The 15,983-nt window shown below is 47.4% G+C and overlaps 1 protein-coding gene across 1 annotated transcript in view; it reads right to left on the minus strand.

The window, feature by feature from the left end:
* Positions 1-7,077: 7,077 nt before the first annotated feature.
* The window catches only part of LOC118500619 (FAS-associated factor 1-like), a 65,852-nt gene continuing 56,946 nt past the window's right edge, over positions 7,078-15,983 (minus strand). Inside the window, exon 4 of the mRNA XM_036026066.1 lies at positions 7,078-9,112. Within this exon, the coding sequence (XP_035881959.1) occupies positions 9,074-9,112 (39 nt within the window). The 3' untranslated portion in view covers positions 7,078-9,073. The remainder of the gene's footprint in view (positions 9,113-15,983) is intronic.

Genomic DNA, 15,983 nt, shown 5'->3' on the forward strand with positions numbered 1-15,983 from the left:
CTCTCCTCACCCCCAGTTCTCAACACTCATCCCTGAGGATGAGTGTGGCGGTGAGGGTGGAGGAAGGGAGCAGTTCTTTTGGGGTTTGGAGCTTCTTTCCTTTGGAGTTTCTTCACACTCCCTTTCTGTGCCCCTGTAACCCCCCTTCCCCCTCAGCACTGACCACACTGGGCTCTCATCAGGAGTCAGGCACAGTCCGGCATGCACCCTCAGCACCCGTGGTCACAGGCCCGCAGGCCTGGGCTGGAGCCCTGCCTTTGTCACGTTTCCTCCCATGTAAGGTGGGAGCAAACCCAAAGCTTCCCCTGCCGTTGTGAGGGCTCAGGAACACAGCTGATGCAAAGTCCTTCTGGGGGGGAGGGGCGGGGTCTGACGCGCAGTGAACGCTCCAGCTGTATCGGGCTTAGTGTGTGTCTGGCAGTTGTTGAGGGAATGGATTCTCTCTGCCTTCACTCCAGAGAGGAAAACCGTTCCCTTCTCAGCACCTCTCTGCCTCCATTAGAAGGAAGAGTGGGAAGCTGGCAGCTGGCTACAGGAGGTGCCTCTGCTCTCGAATCATAACCTGAAAGCCCCCTCCAGAGTCAGAATTCATGGCCCAGGGACCTCCCGCAGGCCCAGAGTGCTCAAGGTCCCAGAGGGCCTCTGGGCCATCTCCTTCCCTACGCACTCCACCCACCACCCTCCACCCTCTCTGGGGGACCCACCAACCAGGTGTTGGCCATGAGGCACGAAGAAGCAGCGCTGTGCCAGGAAGGAGCAGCACAGCCCAGAGCTCACCCCGCCTCTGGAAGCACCCTGGCCTGTCTCTTCTCAGGACCTCTGCTATTTGGGGCACCCTGCGGCACTGCTGGTTCCCAGTGGGGCTCCCCAAAGGCAGGGGCTGGGCTCTGTACTACTTTTATTCCAGAGGACATGTCTTCCCTCTGTGTCCGTGACCTCCCACAGTGTGTGACAACATAAAAAGCACCTCGGTTTTTATATGAGGGAACTGAGACATGTAGGCAATACCCGGGCAAACCAGTTCCTCACTGATGCTTGGTGCGGTTGAAGGCCGCCAGGAAGGAGGCCCTTCACTGCTCTGGGCTTGGTCTCTCCATCTGTAGAATAACAAAGGTGGATCTTCTGTACTCAGAAATGCTCTGTTATGAGAAAAGGATATGCAGGCTCAACTAGGAAGATGATTCCCGTGTGGGATGTTCCTTTCAGCTTAGGCCTTGGCACCCACCTCCAGAAACACAGCAAAGTCCCCAGCCTCCACACCTGCTTCCCCCTCCATGTACTTTCACCTGAGGCTCCAAAAACACAGGTTAAAGTTTCAGCAAGACCCCTTGCTGCTAACTCCTCAGAAAAGTCCTATGCAAATGTTACCAGTGTGTGCCCAAGTAAGGCAGATAACATTTGTGGGGGCCTGGAGACCTGGGCCCAGAGGCGTAGGCGCCATTCTGATCCTGTAGGATGCCTGCATTTTCTAACTCTGGGGTCTCAGACTGTTGGGCTGGGGCAGTGGACTCTAGCCAGAGCTTCTAGAGGGAGGTTTCTCTCCTTAGAAGCCTTTCTGACCACCTGGACTGGGATTCCTCTAGCACTGACCACACTGCCTGAAATAGGTGGTTCTACCCCTGCCTGGGAGCACTGGGCCAAGGGTGGAAGCCGAGAATCCAGTGTTTAGCAAAAAGCCTATGTGATGAATGGATGAGTCAAAACTGACCCAAACTTCGTAAGGCAAAGGACACTTAAATTGTACTTAAGTGCTGGCCTGCTGAAAATACATGTGTGGCAAAAATGTTTGCTGTGCAGATAGGGTGTTATATATAGAAACTATGAAACACTGGGCAAATAATTTCAGCTCTCTAAGCCTCAGTACATGCATGTACATGGAGGGATAGAATGTTCTGCACCACGGGGTACTTTTGTTAGTTCATTCATTCATATGACATTTGTTATCTGTGCCTTGTGCCAGACCCAGTGGGGACAGACCTGTCACAGTCCACAGGGGAAGATTTCTGTGTAAACAATAACAATACTGTGATATGTGCTCTGCTAGGGGCAAACACAGGGATTGGAAGAGGCCCCTAACTTGTCCTGGGGATTTCATGAGGCTTCCTGGAGGAGGAGGAGGAGGAGTTGTTGTTGTTGTTGTTGCTGTTGAGTGGAACAGCCCAAACTCTAGAGTCAAACTGCCTGCATCTGCATCCTGGCTCCTTGGTTTACTGACTGTGGGACCCTGGGCAAATCATTTCTTCTGCCTCAGTTTGCTTGTCCATAAAGTGGGGATAGTAACAGGTACTACTTCACAAGGGCTGTCATGAGGAGTAAATGAGTTAATACAAGTAAAGCGCTTGGTGCCTGGCATGCAATAAACATGATACTAATGTTCACTGTATTACCAGCAGCTACTTATCAAGCAGCTACACAGTGCCAGGCCTGTGCTGAGGGATAAAACGATCTGACTGACCTGGACCCTAGCTTCACAGAGTTTACACCTTAGGCCAGATCTGAACTGAGCCTCAGAAGTACAAAGTGCTTCCTTTCTCAGGAGAGTTTTGAGAAGAGCAGAGGGCAGAACAGGGAGCTCAGATGCTGCTGACACCTCACAGGCAAGCAGAGCAGGAAAACTCCGAGGGGCCCTTACAGAGAGGTGGGAGACAAATGCAGTAACCTAGGGAGGCACGGGGAAGAGTGTGTGGGTTGGAAGTTACAGTTACTGAAGCAGATGGTGCAGGCGGGGGAGCTCATCCAAAACAGAGAAGTCTTGAACTTCGGCCTCAGATCCAGAATGGAAGCTCAGCTTCTCTCATTACTAGCTGTGTGTCTCTGGGACAGTGATATAATTTCTCTGAGCTCATTTTCTGAACTGTAAAGTAAGGATGCTGATAGTAGTGACCTTCCAGTTATTCGAAAATGGTGTGCTAAGACAGAGTGCATGGAGCCCCCAGCATGGTGCAGGGCTCAGCTAGTACTTGCCCCGATTCCTTTACTCCTTGTCTCTTCTCAGCAGCTCCTGTTGGTTTTGCTCCAGCTCCAATTAACTAACTGCTTCAGTAGCCACTGGGTGCACGACTGCTGTGTGCCAACCCTGGGCCGGCTCTGGAAATGAGATCATTACGATCTGGTCTCTGACCTCACAACGTTCCCAGGTGAACTGGATGTTAGAGATGGAAGTGACCAGGTTTTTAGCACATGGACACCACTGTCTTTGTTTAAATTCAGTTATTAAGTCCCAGTTTACTGTGTGCTTACCACATACTAGTCATTTTGCTAGGCCTTGAGGCTGTTTCTCAGACCCTCTGGGGTGCTCACAGTCTGGGGGTTGTCAGGGTGGGGGACACAGAGCATGTGAGCCAAGACTTAGAGTTGAGTGACCAGTGCTCTGAGAAGGGTGGCACAGGGCTGAAGATTCACGGCACGGCCACCCAACTTGGAGGGTGTGGCAATGGTTGGGGAAACCATCTGGGAAGAGCTGAAGTCCAAACTGAAAGTGAAGATGGCAGGAGCCCAGTTGTGATGGAAGAGTAACTCAGAGCAAAGGGAACAGTATGCAAAGCCAGAGGTGAGAGAAAGTGAATGCTTTCAGGAAACTTGGGACAGCTCTGGCTGTGTGGTGTTGAGGGCAGGGCTGGTGATATGGGAAGGGAGGGAGGAGCCAGATGACAGGAGTTTTAACTCCAAGCCAAGAGTTCGGCTTATGTGCGAAGAGCAATGGGAAGCCTTTGGAGGGACCGAGGCAGGGATACAGCATGGTGAAGCAGGTGCTTTAGAAAGCTCCTTCTGGCAGCCGCGTGGCGACTGGTCTAAAAGAGATGTGACTGGAGAAAGGCAGATCAATTAGCATGTGGCTTTATAACCTAGTTGGAGGGAAGCCGTATCAGTGGAATCACAGATGAAGGAGCAGGGAATAGATTTTGGAAATGTTAAGGAGGTAGAAGCCACAGGACCCTCTTCCAGTCACTGCATGTGCTTAACAGCGTTGCTTGGATTCTGGCTCCTGACACACGAAGGGATGAGCCATTTTGGAGAGCTGAGCTTTCCACAAAAATGTGGCTTTATCCTTTTTGCATCCACCAACACTTATAAAACCACTGTATTACGGTAATTGTTATTTGAAATGCCTTGGTAGTATGTTGTATTTGCTTGAAGGTGGCACTGCATTGTCATAAACACAGTAGGAACTTTGGAGTCAGGCCTGGGCCCCAAACTCTGCTCTGCTATTAGCAGTGGGAGGCTTGGGCAAGTCACTTCACCTCTTTGACCTGTTGCTTCCTCCAAATGGGGTCAGGATCACCCACCGGCAGGGCTATTGTGGGTTATGAGATAATGTATGTAACGCTCCCAGCACAGTACTGGGCACATCCTAACTGCTCAGCAAGTCAGCCCTCCCCCTCCCCCCCTCCTTCCCACAGTGCCCCAGGCTTGTCCTTATAGGCCCCAGTGACAGCAGCACTTCGTGTGGGACTTCCAACCTTCCCAGAAGGGTGCTGGAGCAGTCAGCAGTGCTCCTGGACATCTCGTGCCTGCTTTTCACGTTTCCTGTGTCTTCCCCTGTATGCTGCCACTTCTCATTGCTGTCATCGCCCTTTCCTTTTAATCCCGAGTTTGTAGACCAGGTAATAGCTGTTCAAACTGCTTTACATGTTAACCAACTGTTAACTGTTAATTCATTAATCTTCACGACACTATCAGCCAGGTGCTGTTGTCTCCGTTTTATAGCTAAAAAGGTGAGGCACAGGTGCATGAAGTGACTTCCTGCAGGCACACCACGAGCATGTAGAGGGGCTTGGCCCCAGGCACTGTGGCTCCAGAAGTTATTCTCTAAACCACACATCAGATCTCTCAAGATGTAGAACCATAACTCATAGACAGGGTTCAAATTGAGTATTAGCAGACTGGCCCTGCCTGGTGTAGCTCAGTGGATTGAGTGCTCTCCTGAGAACCAAAAGGTTGGTGGTTTGATTCCCAGTCAGGACTCATACCTGGGTTGTGGGCCATGATCCCAGCAGGGGTGCATGGGAGGCAACCACACATTGATGCTTCTTGCCTTCTCTTTCTCCCTCCCTTCCCCCTCTCTAAAAAAAATTTTTAAAAGAGTATTAGTAGGCTGAAGACTGGAGAGCATGTCTTTTACTGATATTTCCTTTCAGACCAAACTTTCAAAGTACAGCAGAGAGGAATAGCTGTCTGAGCAGTTGGGGTTGTCAAAGCTCATCTCCCTAAGCAGATTATTTGAGACAAGAAAGAAATATTAAATGCAGAGGCAGGTTCAAGGCAAGAAATCCTAGTTGCTGCCTCCCACCCTCTTTGGGGGTTGCAGTTCTCCTTTAGACAAAAATATGGCTTGAGGACAAGAATGGACAGATTCAACTTCCCAAATAGTGTGATGATGGTTGCATATGTAAATGGTGGTTCTCAATTTTCTGGCATCAAAAGAGCCCACAGAGAATCTGATGAATACAAACTCTCCTAGAAAAGCCCACAAAACTTTCTGTGCACAATTGGGGATTCCAAAATTTCTTGAAGATGAAATTTAGAGGTTCTTTACAGGAGAGCTGTGGATCTGAAAACCAGTGCCCAGGGCTCGAGTCCTGACTCTTCTGCTGACATCTTGTGTGACATTAGGCAAGCCACTACCCTCTGAGCCCCAAGTGCAAGAAGGGAATGATCACCTCTGCCCTGCATCCCTCGCTGCGTAGACTGTGATGGGTGTGGTGCACTGCCAAGTACTGTCTGAGTGCTATCAGGACACTGAGGTTCGGGCATAGCTATTAAGTGGCAGAATCAGGGCTCAAACTGGAAATGTGTGTGTGTGGTCTCCAACCAAGAATTTTATGAAGAATCGAAGGAGACAACGCACGTGAAAGGGTCATACAGACCGTCAAGTGGGGCAGCTACGTGAGTTATGTCTGGGCTGAACTTAGAATCCCACATCCCACCCCACTGTTGGGATCTGGGGCCTGGTGGATGAGGGGCTGGTGGAAGTACGTCGATCAGTGATGCTGCTCACGGAGATGATGAAGACCCTCTCCCACATCCAAATGAACCACTTCCCTGCTTTGGGGGAAATCTGCCAGAGTTCTGCAACATCTTTAAAACCCATCCCGCAGACCAGCACTCAGGTCAGCAGGTCTAGTTTGGGAGCAGCAATTTTAATGAAACTGCATTTTTTTCCCCTAATGTCACCAAGTAAAATTTTTAAAAGTCTAAATTCTATTCTACTATATTAAAAAAAGAAGATTCCATAAAAGATGCTCTCATCCAACTCAGTCTTTGGATGCTTATAATTCAGAGAAGAAAAATGTGTGTCCATAAAACTAGTGATGCCAGATCACGGCAACATCACAATCCAGAAACCCCCAAACTGCATCTCCTGAGAGGCGGTGAGAATAGCAATACTCCCTTAGATCTCCAAACTCATGTTCCAAATGTACAACTGATTCTCCAAGAAACCAGAGGAGTGAATCAGAATGGGGGGTGGGGATGCTGAGGGGCCCTGGAACTTCATCACTATAAACAGCTAGGCTTAAGAACACTGAACACAGCCCTGACTGGTGTGGCTCAGTGGGTTGCGTGTTGTTCTGCAAACTGAAAGGTTGCCAGTTCGATTCCCAGTCAGGGCACTGCCTGAGTTGCAGGGCCAGGTCCCTGGGTGGGGGCGTGCCAGACGCAATCAGTGTTTTTCTCCCTCCCTTATCCTCTCTCTAAAATAAATAAATAAGATCTTAAAAAATACAAAAACAAAAAATCACCAAGCACAGGTGCTCAATGACTGTGTCTGGAGGCTGGTATGCAAAGCCAAGGACATTTAAGGGTAGGGGAGAACTGCAAAGGACATTGCCTTTCCTGTGGTGACAGCAGGGTCGCTTAATGTTTCCTAGTCATTTTAATGTTGTGTGTGTAAGAAAAGGCATACAACTGCTTTGGCCTCCTGTCCTGAGCTCAGCAGACCAGAATGACACGAGTGAACAGTGGTGAGTATTACAGCTGGGGCCCTCCAGCAATGGGGCTACAGGAAAGGATTTCATGGGGCTGAACAAGGAGAACCTTCTAAGACCCGGGCCTGAGGAAAGGTGTGTAAACTCCATACACATTCAAGTAGCATTTAATAACTTTTATGAAATCAGTTTCAGAGTAAAGTCTCTATTATTGGAATACAGAAGTGAGGATGTTAGGGAGGAACAGTGTGATGACGTCAAACCAAATCAGATGGAACAGGTTAAACATGAAGTGAATTCAGAGTCCCCACCCCTTCAACCCCCACCCACCCCCTTGCTGCTGTTCCTGAGTATGGCCTGAGTTTCAGGGCTGTGGCTTCTCCATGGCGGCTACAGAGCAAGGTCTACCTGGAAAAAGGAGAGCTGGTGCTCTATGCATCTGTAGCATCGGGCCACTAGGCCAGAAGGTAGAGTGGAGCTGGAAGTGCTCAGGCTGAACCCCCCGCAGGGGGTCTCTTCCCTTTGGCCTCCCTGGAGAGACCTCTGGGGCCGGAGGAAGGCCTGCACCTAGGCAGACGCAGCACGCGCCTGTTAGGAACACAACTCTGTTAACAGTGTGTTCAGGGGACGTCCCTGGTTGGAGCAACAGAGAAAAGACACAAATGGAATTTTCTTGGCCAGTGTCCACTTCTGGGCAGAGGGAGAATGACCAGGTGTATCTTGGGCTTCAGTAGTCTTCTGATAACCCCTTGCTTAGGCCAGAAAAACTACCCAGCACTTAAGATTCTCTTTTGCACAAGTACAAAATGTCAATCAGGATCCCAACCCTAGGATAGAGACCACAGGTTGACACAAAAACAGATGTAAAGAAACATTCTAAGACTGAAAAGGAATCATTGTTGGTAAAGGTATAAACAGTGTTTCCATGAACTGAACCCTAACCCCCAAATCCATAGATGAACAAAAAATCCCCATATACTAAATCATCCCAAAATTATATGTGGATTCAGGCAACACATGTCATCTGAGCTGAGCCCCAAAGTTTGTTCTCTTAAACATATGAAATCAGAAATTTTCAGCCATTGAATAAGATCCCTTCCATTGAGATGGGAGTCCAATATCTAATATTTAAAACACCAAAAGAATAAAAAGTGGAACAAATTCCTTATTACAGCTGGGTCCAGAGTCCAAGGGACAACTGGTAAGATTTTGGTGATAGACAAGGGGCTTGTAACACCAAGTGACAAGGTCCGAATTAGTGAAGGAAAGAGGGAAAGAAAAGCAGGAGGGAGCTGCGTTTATTGTACACTGAAGGGCCAGCAGCCTCCTGCAGCCCAGCCAGACACTGACGTCCTGGTGCTGGTCCTCCTCACACTATCACAACATTCACACTGTGTGCGTGAACAGCGTCCCCTGCTGCAGTGGAATAGCAAACATGTCCTAGGTGGGACCTGGAGACCCAAGGTGGCAGCAGTAAATAAATATCTTGCATATGTGTCAAATGCAGTCCTCAAACACAATCTTACATCTTAGTAAGAGGTCAGAAAGTACCAACAAAAATGATATGCATTTTTTTTTCTACAATAACGTTTCATCTCCAGGCCAAGAAGGTCCATTGAGTCCCCCCACCTTCAAAGTAGGTGACAAAGTAGAAACCAGTAATGAAAATAAAAGGGCAGAGGTTGTATGAGCCCTGGCTCAATGAGACATATCAAGTACATAGCATCCTGGTGTCCTGGGACAGGCGGAACTATCCTAGACACCTGTGGGGAGAGGATGGGTGCTGGAGACATATAAATTCTACTCTGTGATCACTTGCACTTAACAGTGCGTCAGTCACTGAACGAGGGCGGGGGTGAAGGCATTAGGGAGGGTGGCAGAGTTGTAATTTCTCTATGAGGGTTGGGAACATATACTCGTGGATGGGACATTTAAGTAGCTATGTTTATTATTACTTTTTTTTTTCCAGCAATCTTGCAAGAGGCAGAAGTGTGACATTGAACTCTGTGAGACGAGCGTGTAGGTGGGATGGCAAAGAGCCCTTCTCCTGATGTGGGCCCTCTGCTTGTCAAGGGACGGCGGGGGTCCACCGCTGGGCCGTGTTTACTCTTTTGCTTCAAGGAAAAGGGTTTCTTGAGGGAACAACTTTACCTCCAATATGATTTATTTGGGTCCAGCTGGGTTATCTAAAAAAAAAAAGAGAAAGAAAGAAAGAAAGCACACATTCAAAAGACTGGAGCAAGCACTGTTTTCTCCACATGACATTAGGATCCTGTCCACGCGCCCTGACTTGAGCGTACTATGCACGGGCAACGAGCATTTTCAACAGCTGTTATCTTATTCATCCTCAAAGAGCCCTGTAAGGCAGTGTTGTTATTCCCATTTTATAAGCGAGGGAAACCAGGGATCAGAGGTCAAGTCTCATAGTTTAGTGGAAGGACTAGCACTGGACCTCGAGGCACAGGTTCAGAAGGCTGGGCCTCTTCCTGCGCAGGTGGAGGTTCCCTGCCTCCTCTACAGTTCGGCTTGGCAACAGAACGGGCGGCCCTTAGAAAAGATGCTGGTTAAATGCCTGAGTGGCATTCCTGGTAACCTCTCCTTGGCTAACTGCTGACGGTGGGGAGGGCCTTTCTGCTTGGTGGGATAAGAGCTAAACCTTGGGGGCTCATCTTCTCTGTAATAAACTGTAGTCTGCCCATTCTACTATGTCCGAAGATGAGTATCTCCCCTGACAAGGAGGGCCCCCTAACGAGGCATATCACAGTCTCTGTGTTGGGGGCATGTGTGTGTGTAGATGTTCAATTCAAAAGAAATGAGTCCATGTCATAACATAATTATATTTTAGAAATTAAAAAAATTTTCATAATGTGAACTTTGGACAGTTAAAACTCGACAAAATCTTGGCTCAGTTGGAATGTACTAGTCATGCAGGGGTCCTAAACTAGGTTTATGACCTCCTAGGCTTGGGGCAGGGATGGGATGTTTTCTGAATCAGACAGTGAGAGAAAGGAACAAAAATTTCCTGTTTAACAAAAGGGATCGTGAATTTTATTTTAGTTTATTGTCATTTTTTGTTGTTATTCTATTATAGTTGTCCCAAATTTTTCCCCCTTTGCCCTCCTCCACCTGTCCCCACCCCCACAGTCAATCCCCATACTGCTGTCCATGTCTGTGGGTCATTCGTACATGTTCTTTGACTAGTCCTTTCCCATTCTGCTCACCATTATCCCCTCCCCGCTGCTCACCTCACACCAGTCAGAATGGCCATCATCAGTAAACCAACAAACAGCAAGTGCTGGCAAGGGTGTGGAGGAAAAGGGTACCCTAGTGCATTGTTGGTAGGAGTGCAGACTGATGCAGCCACTGTGGAAAACAGTGTGGAATTTCCTCAGAAGACTAAAAATGGAACTGCCTTTTGATCCTGCAATTCTGCTGCTGGGAATATACCCTAAGAACCCTGAATACCAATCAAAAGAACTTATGCACCTCTATGTTTGTAGCAGTGCTATATCCAATAGCCAAGTGCTGGAAAACAGCCTAAGTGCCCATTGGTAAATGAGTGGATCAACAAACAGTGGTACATTTATACTATGGAATTACTACACAGCAGAAAGAAAGAACTACTTTTTGTGACAGCATGGATTGAACTGGAGAGCATTATGCTAAGTGAAATAAATAAGCCCAGTTGGTGAAAGACAAATACCACATGATTTCACCTATAAGAGGAATCTAATGAACAAAACAGAACCACAGGCATGGAAACATGGTACAGGGATCGTGGATTTTAAAACACTGAGAAATACTGGTTTAGTGGAAAGGACAATGGGTTTGGATAACCGGAAAGATTCTGGTTTTAAATCACAGCTGTGTTGGCTATTAGCTTTGTGGCTTTGGAATTAGTATTAATCTTGCAGGACTGATGGAGGATTAAATGAGAAGAAAAATTATATAATTAGCACAGTGTTGGGCACAGAGCCGGTATTCAATGATGGCTGCAGCGAGTGTGCGAGCAACTGTAGGGATGGACACAGACAAACGGGCAGCGGTAAGGTAGTATGCGTGATGAGAGGCTGGGCAGTTGTGCTCCGTCAGATTACAGGTGCTCTGGGCCTGTGGGCAGACGGCAGCACCTGAGGTAAGGCAGTCTGGTCCTGTGCTCAACTCAAGCCACACCTAATAAGATGGCTCTGCTGACTGGGAGGGGGTTCCTGGGAGGGCCAAGTGTCACAGGCAGGCTGGTGAGCTGGGGAGGAACACTACCTTCGACTGTAATCCAGATGGAAAAATGGTATGCCCAGGGGGACATTAAAGGAGACACATCTGCCTTTAGAATCTTCTCTGCTTCTAAGGAACCCAAGCAAAGCCACTCACCTCTACTGTATGGTATCTTTGGGGCTCTAGGAGGATAGGCAGGAAATGCAGTGGGGAGGGCCCAGCCTGCTGTCCGTCTTCCAATTGCACTGGGGGGCAAGCTGCTGGCAAATGTTTACCCATTTCCCCAATTAACGTACAACACTGCGCTGGCCTTCTGTCAATAAACAGAGCTATGCTGCCTTGCTTCCGAATCACTGGCTTTTTTTTTGGCCAGCTGCTTCCAGTATTGTTCTTTAATTAACATGCCAGGGCTCTTCCGGCATCTTCTACTTTGTATTTGTGGTTTGTAAATATATGGATGTGTGCTGGAAGAAACCATAATCGTATAGTGCCCAGAGCTGTGCATACTAGCAGAAAGACACGCTACAAAGCATAAGAAGCTGAGAGGCTAGAGCCGCAGGCCCAAGTTGAACCCTGCTGATTTGTCAACATGCAAGGTTAGAGGGTTCAGAAACATACCCAGGTTTTACATGAGAAAGCTGTGTCCAGGAAAAGTTAAGTGATTTTCACTTGAAGTTGGAGAGCTGGGATGTGAGGAGGGGAAACTAAAATTTCTTCAACATCTATTATATGTCAAACACTTTAAATATGTTATTCCTTTTAATCCCTAGAGCAGCTATGCAGGGTAGTGGGGATGGCACAATTGAGATTCACAATGGCTGCCACTTACTTACAGCCTCATGGACCGTACGGGTTGTCTACGCACCACAGTGGTTAGAAAGAGATGCAACTTACATTCAAATCCCATCTCTGTCACTTACTACCTGTATAACCTTGAAGAAGTATACAACCAGAAAGCCTCAGTTTTTCTACCTATATGATGAGATAGTCACAGTTCTCCTTCATAGGTTGTTGTGATAGTTAAACAAAAATAATGTTGGTGGAAGCCTCGGCACAGTGCCCCAGGCAGGAAGCACTCAGTGGGTGGTAACCATTACTGGCTGGAATGTTGCCTTGGGTAGGGGACTGGTCTGTCCAACCTACAACACTGGAGCTCTTTTCTCCAAAACCTCCTGGAGCTCAGGTCGCACCAGGTGCCTTTCTTATTTCTACTCCAACACCAGCAGAAGTGCTCCTTCTTCCCTGACGCACGATGCATCAGTATCTGGAGGACCCCCTTTCACTAGCTGCAGTGTGCTGTGCCACAATGCACTGCTTCCCAGTGCACAGGGCTTGTGTGGGGCTGCACATTAGTGCCCCAGATCCTAAGTAATTCTGTTCCCTTAAGATCATTCAGACAGGAATTTCAAACAAACAGGAACGATCTCTGTTTTATTCTCCTTTGCCATGGTGTGGACAAAGAGACTGAGGGGAACCCTAGGGGGATGCAGGGGCACTGTGCTTCATTCTGGCAAAATAGTGCCATATGTGAAGCCATAGGTGGCTCTGGACCCCATGGCAAGAAGAGTGTGGACAGCCAGGAGGCAGCTCCTGGTAGGGGAGTAGCCTAAAAACCATGTTGTCTGAGAAACAGCTGAAGATTGGGAGATGTCTCCCCAGAGAGAGGGTGCTGAGAAGTGGTGGTTGTGCTGCCACAGGGGTGGGGAGGGGCTGTGTTAGGCCTCTTTGAATACCTGAAGGACTGACCAGTAGGCACAGAACATACACAGAACTCAGCTGGTCAGAAATAACTAAACAGGGCAGCAGCTGCTGGTGTAGCTCCTGCTGCTTCTCTTTCTATTACCCCTTTTCTCCTCCTTCTATCCTTTATTTTCTTCTTGTTCTTCATCATCATCATCATCATCATCACCATCATCATCATCACAGCAACTGTCATGTATTGAGTGCCTACGCATGTCGCTGGAACTAGGTTAAGTACTTTATGTACAGTGCCATTTACCTAGTCTTCAAAACAGTGAAGTATATGTTTATTATTGCCACTTTACAGTAGAAGATACCATGGCTTATCTCACCCCAGGCTTCGGAAAGGATAAAGTTTCAAACTTAAGGCTGCCTGACTCCAAAGCACACGATAACCAGAATGCTTCTGGCAGTATGTCCAGCAGGCTGCCTTGGGGCAATGGAGGGGTAGGGGTGGAGTAGGGTAGAAGTGAGTGCACTTCCTAGTATCCTTAGGAGCTTTCAAATAGAGGCTTATTTGAAGAACATGATGATGATTATAATGAAGCTAACATTTATTGAGCATTTACTTTGTATCAGGCATTTCTAAGCAGTTTATACTTAAAAATAATTTAATTTTCGCAATAACCCTTTGGGGTAGATTATCTGAGGTTAAGTACAATTATTATTCTCATTTTACAGATAAAGAAACGTGCCATGAGACAGACTAAGTAACCTGCCAAAGGTCTCAAAGCTAGTAGTAAGGGCAGAGCCAGATGTGAATCAAGGCAAACTAACTTTAAAACCCACATGTTTAACTACTAGACTATTCTGCTGGAGGTATTGCTAAGAGTAGGAGACATACAGGGAAAGAAGTTGGATGAGATGACCCTGAGCCTGTTTCTAACCAAGCCTCCAGGATTTAAGATCTTCACTTTAAGATAGGCAAAAGGTGCCCTGGCTGGGGTGGTTCAGTTGGTGGGGCACTGTCCCCCAAAGCAAAGGGTTGCTGGTTGATTCCTCGTCAGGGACATGCCTGGGTTGTGGGCCAGTCCCTGGTTGGGGGTGTGCAAGAAGCAGCCAGTTTGTTTCTCTCCCACATCAATATTTCTCTCCCTCTTTTTCTTCTTCCCTTTCTCTCTCTCTAAAAAAAATAAATAAAATCTTTAAAAAAAAAGAATGGCAAAAGGTCAAGGGTCAGGAAAAATCCTGAAGTGCTTATAAAATTCGAATACAAAAACCCAATTTGAGCCTGTGTTCTGCCACTTACTTGGGACTTTACTGAATTACTGACTCTAAATCAACAGAGAGATTTCCGGTCAAGTTGGTGGCATAGGTAAATATGCCTTACCTCCTTACACAATCGCAACAAAATTACAACTAAATTATAGACTAATCATCCTCAGAACCATCGGAAATCAAGTTGAATGGAAGTGTGACAACTATGGAATTAAAGAATTCATCCAGACTGGCAGGAGGGGCAGAGATGCAGAATGGACTGGTCCCACTTCTACATGTGGTGGATAAAAATTCGGGAGGGATATCTTGGGAGTGAGGATTCCCAGCCCCACAGCAGGCACCCTGGTCCAGGGTTCCAGGGCTGGGAGCGTAACTCCCCATGACTCCTGGCTGCAAAAATCAGCCAGTATTGAGTCAGTGGAAGAAACTACTGGAGCCCCAAGCAGTTCCTATTAAAGAACACAGACATGAACTTACCCAGACTCACTCCCTCTGAACTCCAGAACCAGGGTAGCAGCCTGAAAGGCACTAGTAGCATACAGAGAGGAGCTGAAGTGTCTAGCATCAAGGCAAGAGCTGGGGACAGCTTTCTCCCAGACACAAAGGGAGGCAGAGGTCACTGTCCATTTTTTGAACCCTCCCCAAACAAAGCCTTAGAGCCATAGAGCCAGCAGATGGGTGCCATATCTGAGACTCCATCAACCTGGCTAACATGTTTGCCCTGGACATCCACCAAGGCTCCATCCACTCAACTTACAGCTGTTAACAGTGGCTTTTCCATATGAATGGCTGGTCTTGGCTCAAGCTTCATAGCTTCCTAAATCCTTTCAAACAAGCAACAGCTGGCCTCAGTGAGCCACCAGACCTCCTACCTCTTGCTAAATGATCCTAGGCATAGCACTCCAGGTGCCAGACTAGCTTCACAGCTTAGCTTTGCCTGAAAATCTCCAAGCCCAGCATAAGTAGCAGCCACCTCAGACAGCTTTATAGCTCAGGCAGGGTGATTCCAGGCAAAATACAGGTGAGGACTGACCTTGGCCTGAACCACCCAAAATATCCCAGGGTCTGTGCACCCAGTGGACAACTACAGACCACAGAGGAGCAACACCACCCTGCCCCTGCACAGCTGATCCTCCATGGAGGGTGGAGGTTGATGGTGAGTGGTCACAGCCAGTTCTCGCAGCTGACTGGCCTGGGTAAATCCCTCCCACTGATCTGCCAATAGCAACCAAGGCTCAATTACAAAAGGAGGGTATACTCAGCCCACATGAAGGGCGCACCCTGAGTACCCAGCTTGGGTGATAGGGGAGGTTATGCCACTGGACCCTATAGGATGCCTACCATATTAGGCCATGCTACCAAGACAGGGAATCATAGAAATTCTACCTAATAAATATAAAAAAAAAAAAAAACACAGGGAGGCTGCCAAATAGAGAAGACAAAAACAAACAAACAAAACAAAACATGGCCCAAATGAAAAAACAGATCAAAACTCCAGAAAAAAAGCTAAGCAAATGGAGATAAGCAATCTATCAGATGCAGAGTTCAAAACACTTTATAAGGATGTTCAAAAAACTTAGAGAGGATCTCAACAGCATAAAAAAGATCCCATCAGAAATGAAGGATACACTAATTGAAATAAAGAACAATTTACAAGGAAATAGTAGTGGACTAAATGAAGCTGAGAATCAAATATATGATTTGGAACATAAAGAAGCAAAAAACAACCAATCAGAACAAGAAGAGAAAAGAATCCAAAAAATGAGGATACTGTAAGCAGCCTCTGAGACAACTTCAGGCATTCCAATATTCACATCATAGGGGTGCCAGAAGAAGAAAAGAGCAAGAAATTGGAAATCTATCTGAAAAATAATGAAAGAAAAC

Source organism: Phyllostomus discolor, chromosome 5 (assembly GCF_004126475.2).
Source record: "Phyllostomus discolor isolate MPI-MPIP mPhyDis1 chromosome 5, mPhyDis1.pri.v3, whole genome shotgun sequence".
Lineage (NCBI taxonomy): Eukaryota > Metazoa > Chordata > Mammalia > Chiroptera > Phyllostomidae > Phyllostomus > Phyllostomus discolor.